This window comes from Symphalangus syndactylus, chromosome 6 (assembly GCF_028878055.3).
Source record: "Symphalangus syndactylus isolate Jambi chromosome 6, NHGRI_mSymSyn1-v2.1_pri, whole genome shotgun sequence".
Taxonomy (NCBI): Eukaryota; Metazoa; Chordata; class Mammalia; order Primates; family Hylobatidae; genus Symphalangus; species Symphalangus syndactylus.
Genome location: NC_072428.2, coordinates 133,270,166 through 133,276,812, shown reverse-complemented (window position 1 = coordinate 133,276,812; position 6,647 = coordinate 133,270,166). Strand labels below are relative to the sequence as shown.

Genomic DNA, 6,647 nt, shown 5'->3' with positions numbered 1-6,647 from the left:
TTCAAGGGGAAAATTAAGAATCCAAGTTGCATGTTCTACTTTTGAGCGACCTCTCACATAGATGTTTCAACATAGTTTTTATACTCTAAAAGATACTTTAAAATGAATTTTTAAAATTTGGCAATCCACTTTTTAGTGCTGACATTCAAGAATCATTGGATATTTAAGGAAAGACTCAATCATGAGAGAAAACAAACTAAAACACATAGAAAGTGAAACTTGGAGGAAGAAAAAATATAGAGGGAGTAGAACATAGTTAAAACATGTCTAATGATTTTTTTTTAATTGACTGGCACCCTTTCTATTGAAATATTGGGGATATAGACAGAAATTGGTGGATTAGTAGATACACTAATGGGAAAAAGAGGATTGTCCTTCTAATGTTGCCTGTCAAAGACTTTAAGGGCTGAAATGGGTCAGGGAGAAGAGAGGCTGAAGGTTTGGAGACTGAGGAAAAGATGTGAGATAGTCATTGTGGGGACTTTAATGAGTGACTTCTCTAGGGAAATATGGGATGGAAATGCTCAATGAAGTTACTCGTCTGAGGCTGAAGAGCATGAATTTGTAGGAACATGAGCTCATCCAGTTATGAAATACTCTCAAGTAACACTCAGCTGCTTAGAAGCAAACACAGAATGTTAAATAGTCATTTAAATGTGGGATTATTTCACATTTAGAAGGGTCAGGAATTTAGAATATTGTATGATTTATTTATATAAAAGCTATATTAGGGAAATTCTCAAACATATTCTGAAATAGAATAGCAGAAAGAACTCCACATGCCTGAAGCCTTGTTTAAAAAAACATCAGCATAAGAATAACCCAAACCACCCCATTCTCTACTCCTTTGTCCTATGTTGGATTAATTCAAAGCAAATCACAGATACAGCTCATTTCATCTGTAAATATTGAAGCTATTTTTGAAGGGTGAGTATAATGATTGACCAGTAATCCAAATTGAATATGAAAGAAGAGAGGACAGGCCTGATAGAGGGACAGAGAATATAGAGGTGTCAATGGATTGAAAGCCTGTGAAATATTGTGATTTGTTTGCATTTTTAATAAAACTCAATAGTGAGAGAGCCAATCAACAAAGTAATATGCACTATTCTTTCTCTCAAATCTTTTTTACTTACCAATTCTCTAATAAAAATCAATATAAATCTTTCAAAATTTTGAAATTAGTGAATACATGTTCTAAGTAGTTCAACAATGCATAAAGGCATAAAATAAATTGCAACTATTTCATTTATTCCCCAGATACCCAGTGACACCACTCAGAAGCCCTCTGTGAATTATTTTTGGTATATTTGTCCAGAAACTTTGTATGTACATATATACACATACAAATATATAAGTATTATGAGAAAAAGAAATACAGATGGAATCATAAAATATCTCCTTGCTTTTTGCACTATGTATTGGAAATCTTTTCATCTCAGGAAGCATGTATCTATCTCATTTAAAAAAGGTTAACATAATATTCATTTCAGACATTCAATTCCCATCATTCATGAATAGTGCAGCTGTGAAGAGCCTCTTGCACATATTTTTGCTTATTTATACAAAACCATGCTTAGAAAAAATTCTCAGTAATTTTTAGGATGAAAGGTGTTTTATGCATTATTAATTTTTATAAATAGTTCCACATTATTTTGGTTATATCTTTGAAAGATGGAGACAAAATACATTTCAAACTTCTACTCAGAAAACTTCCCAAGTTATCTAAATGTGTTTAAAAGGCATGTGGAGGGAGAAAGAGAGTTGTCAGGAACTAGTTTTAGAACATTCTTCTATTTTTGTGGCTATACAACCCTGCTGCACAGCAAAATCACCTGGAAAGCTTAGAAAATTGTGTAAGTTCTAATACTAGAAATTCTGACTTAATAGATCTGAGATTGGGTTTGAACATTGGTATTTTCAAAAAATCAACCTAGAGATTCTAATGTGTAGCCAGTGCATAGAATCACTGCTTTAAACAGAGCAAGGGGAGGTAGAGGGCTCAGGTAAAGAATATGACAGCACCACTAAGATTGTACCCATGAAGCAAAAGAGAAATGATCAATTTCCTATATAAAAAGCCACATCAGGTGAAAAGGGTCAGATGAGGGTTAGAGAAGAAAAGAAGAGAGAAAAGAGAGGTCTAGGTGAGGGAACGGCAGAGCTGGTAAGGCCAGGTCCTGTGGTCTTCTTGGGTGCTGGTCACAGAGTCCACTCTTTTGGGTAAAGGTGAAGTCGAAGCTGAAGCCGCTTCCAGGCTCTTCTCAGCCCAGGGTTATCTTGAATCAGTAGAATTGAGTGGCTGGCAGGGTAGGCAGCCATGATGATCTGGCACAAATTATTCCACAGACTGTTGATGCCAAACATGTTGGACAGGTAGATAAACAGAGCAACTGCATTGAAAATGTAGAGAATGAGAAAGTAGCTGGTAGCTTTGATGGCCCCCATGTGAGCCTCCATGCTGGGGTCGTTGGACCCTGTGGCATTGCTTTCCATGTGTAGGGTGTGTCTCTTGAGAGAGAGGATCAGCAGGGTGGCTGCCAGGATGAACATGATCAGAGGAATCACAATCCCCAGGTTAAAGAAAAAAGCCAGACCAACCACATTGATCTCAGAGAAGTATGTTTTCTTAGTGGCGTTGGAGGAGTGGATAGAGAAAGAATTGTTACAATACACAGGGCAGATGTTGATGCAGAACATGCTGTGACTGAAGGAAATAAACACGGACAGCCATAGAAGCCAGGGTATCAATCCAGAAATTCTCCACCTCAGCTTGAGGAAAAGGGGGTAGGAGAAATTGGCAATCTTCACAAAGTAGAATAAACTGAGCCAGGCAGCAAACCACAGGCTACAAAAATTTAAGAATATAAAACTTATTTTGAATGCATAATATACAGCATCTTCAGAATAAAAACTTAGGGAGGTTGAGCTGATGGTAATTTCTAACATCATGAGGCTTTGGAGAGCTATTCTGGATACACTCAGGAAAACCAAGATCCTGCCATTTGTGGAAACTGCCTTATTTTGAACCCATTCAGCTGCATGTATAGCCGTGATGAAACCATTTGCAATGATACCAATGAGGTATTCAGCAAGTAAAACTGCTAAAATTAAGGTGATGAGAAATGGCGACAATTCACTTTCTGCAGGATCGCAGAGTTTAGTCATTCTGAGCTGTTGCTTCTCTTTGGTGTCTGGAGGAAAACATCTCTCCAGCATTTGATGGGCAGACTCTTGATAACTCCCAGTATTCATGTCATAGGAGGAAGCAATTGATGCATCATTTCCAAATTCACTCCATTTGTTTATTTCAGAATTCTTAGCTCTACATCTAGAGATGCAAATGTTGGAAGGATTTGGTTTCTAATCCTCTCTCTATTTTTGAACATGTTGGTAGTAGTTCAATAATGAGGCCCAGGGAAGCGCTTGAGTAGACTCTTTAAAAGCAGCTAACATGGTACTGAGGTCCGTGTTCTTTGGTAGCATCAGTTAATTTGAACATTGGTTAACTGAGTCATCATTTAACTTACTTTCACTTGTGACTGCAGAAAATGATTGAAAATAAAAACTGCTACACACACACACACACACACACACACTTCTCATTTTGTGCTAAGAAATTTTCAAATGATTTATTTATAATTACTACATTTAAACCTCACAACAACCTTATGAGCATGTGCTTCTATTACCTCCATTTTGCAGATGAAGAAACTAAGGCATACAGAGGTTAAATAACTTGGCCAACATCACACAACTAGAGCGTGATAGAACTGGGATTCAAACCCAAGTCACCTGGTCCCAGAGTTCCTCCTTTTATCCACCATGTTATGCTACCTAGACCTTTGGATTCTTTTGTGTGCCCAAGACTAAATGCAGGGTTGATTCCACTGTGACATTTTTTTCCTGGTAGCCTTTTATGTCCCCACCCTCTAAAGAAAAATCAATAAAGCAAGAAGACACTGATTTTTAAGAGATAGGACTCTTTTTTCAAAGTAAATTACTTGAGAGGTAATAAATTTAATTATACATAAAAGATCATACACACACACACACACACACACACATACACACACATTCACCTTTCATTTTAAGCAAAACTAGGAAAATAAGAGTTGAAGGTAAAACTCCCTAGTTCCTAACAAGGTAAGCTAGCGAACCTGAGAATAAAAGCAATGTCCCAATTCATCCAATTTTGGAATATTAAAACCAAAAGAAAGGAAAAAAGAATCACTTTTAAGGAAGTTTTTTTCTGATTTTAAAATGCAAGCATAGGACACATAATGATAAAATGGACTTTTCATTTCAGAGTAAATTAATTTTTATGAATGTATATAACTTTAAAATAATGATGAAGTAATAATTCTAATAAAGAGAAGGTTGGTGGGTGAGAAGTCTCAGAAAATCTTTATGCCATTTGGTTTTTACTTAAAGCCGTTTAAAAACAAGGCAATAACTCATAAACGTTTTCTGGCTTGACTAATGATTTTAGGTGAGTTGTTATGAATTTTACCATCTCATTTGAAAATCACTATTCCTGAACAAATACTTCCCTTGAATACAGTGTAATAGACAACTGCTCCTCTCTGCTTGTTTCTACCCATTTGCACAAGTAGGCCTGGAGTATCTCAGGACCTCCAGTTTGGTTTTAAAGAGGATTTTTCTTGCCACTGGCTTTCCCCTGCTTCTGCTGATCCAGGCTTCCAAGAGTGGGAGGAGAAACAGGACATGGTCCCTTCAGAGGCTGTTGCATCTTTCCTCATTTGATTTGCTTATCCATGTATCGCACTCCGAGCCCCTAGCCCATGCCAGACACCCAGGAGGCAGTACATAGATACTTGCTGGGTTGATATGTGGCCTTAGTGAAGACCTTCAGCTCAGAGAAGCTCTTTATGAGAGACATGAGGAGCAATGGTGGTTCCACGTCCCCTCAAATTTGAAAATCTGCGGGTCCTATGCCTAAATCAAGTGTCAGAGCATAAACAGCGAGGTTGAGTGAGAACACAGCAGACTGTAGAGAACATCTGTGTAAGAAACACTGGTGGGTGACGGAGGGGACAAAGGAAGGGGAAGCAGAGACAGAGCAGCCGGATGAGAAAGAGCTCAGACAGGGTCTGGCTTCACAGTGTAGGGTGCTGCAGAGGCTGTGGGCAGGAGCTGGGACCACAGACATCACCAAAGGCATTTCAGAAGATACTCTGCTTGCCACAGCTTATGAAAGTGGTGCTTCCTGCAATGGAAAGAGTTTTGTTCATGGAAATTTCCAGGGGCAATTTGAGAGGGGATGAAATAATCTTTCTGGGTGAAAAGATGATCTTTTCTTTTTCTTTTTTTTTTATTTATTATACTTTAAGTTCTAGGGTACATGTGCACAACGTGCAGGTTTGTTACATATGTATACATGTGCCATGTGGTTTGCTGGACCCATTAACTTGTCATTTACATTAGGTATATCTCCTAATGCTTTCCCTGCCCCCTCCCCCGACCCCACAACAGGCCCCGGTGTGTGATGTTCCCCTTCCTGTGTCCAAGTCTTCTCATTGTTGAATTCCCACCTATGAGTGAGAAAATGCGGTGTTTGGTTTTTTGTTCTTGCGATAGTTTGCTGAGAATGATGGTTTCCAGCTTCATCCATGTCCCTACAAAGGACATGAACTCATCCTTTTTTATGGCTGCATAGTATTCCATGGTGTATATGTGCCACATTTTCTTGATCTTCTTAAAGTAACACTGTTGGACCAGTTCCTAAATGGCACCTTCAGTTTCCTAAATACATCTTGGATGTATTTGAGTGGGTATTTCTAATATTAGGTTGGTGCAAAAGTAATTGTGATTTTTGCCATTACTTTTAATAAAAGGCAAAAACCACAATTGCTTTTGCATCAACCTAATAATTAAGGAAGGCTCATGAAGAAAACTCTGACCCATTAAGGACATAGGGAATAGCTTTTAAAAGTCCAGTTTATTTGGTTATATTTTTAACTTATTATTGTGAAATAACTTTTGACATAGAGATGAGTTGTAAAGATAGTACAGACAATTCTCATACACCCTTCACCCAGCTTCCACTAATGCTTACATCTTACATAATCATGGTACAATGATCAAACGTAGAAAATTGGCATTGTTACAATACTATCAGCTCGATTTTTGGCTTCATTTGGACTTTTCCAGTTTTTCCACTAATGTCCTCTTTTTCTGTTTCGAGACCCAGTCCAGAATACCATATTGTAATTCATCAAAACAAATTCTTGGTCTTTCCTTTTCTTTTATGACCTTAACAGTTTTGAAGAGTCCTGGTCAGGTATTTTGCAGTGTATTGTGTGATTTGGGTTTGTCTTAGTTTTCTCATCATTAGCCTGGGTTAATGGATTTTTGGGAAGAGTACCACAGAGATGATGTGCCTCTCTGACTGCAGGGACCCATGATGTCAATGACTTTTACTGGTGATGTTAACTTGATCACTTAGTTAAGGTGGTATCTGACCTGTCTTTCGGCCATAAAGTTACTCTTTTTTTCATTTTGTGCTCTATCAATTAGAAGTAAGTCACTAAGTCTGGCCCACACTCAAGGGGAGTTGAATTGGACTTCACCTCCCAGAAGAGAACTCTTAAAGAATTTGTGGACATTATTTTAAAAACTAACAC

The 6,647-nt window shown here is 37.9% G+C and overlaps 1 protein-coding gene across 1 annotated transcript; it reads right to left on the bottom strand.

The window, feature by feature from the left end:
- Positions 1–2,202: 2,202 nt before the first annotated feature.
- TAS2R39 (taste 2 receptor member 39) lies at positions 2,203–3,219 on the bottom strand. The gene has a single exon (XM_055284323.1). It carries the CDS (start codon positions 3,217–3,219, stop codon positions 2,203–2,205), a length of 1,017 nt encoding a protein of 338 aa, XP_055140298.1.
- Between the last annotated feature and the right edge of the window lie 3,428 nt (positions 3,220–6,647).

Bases quoted from the DNA above. Each gene is read 5' to 3' on its own strand.
- TAS2R39 (XM_055284323.1), bottom strand. From the start codon at position 3,219: ATGCTGGAGAGATGTTTTCCTCCAGACACCAAAGAGAAGCAACAGCTC.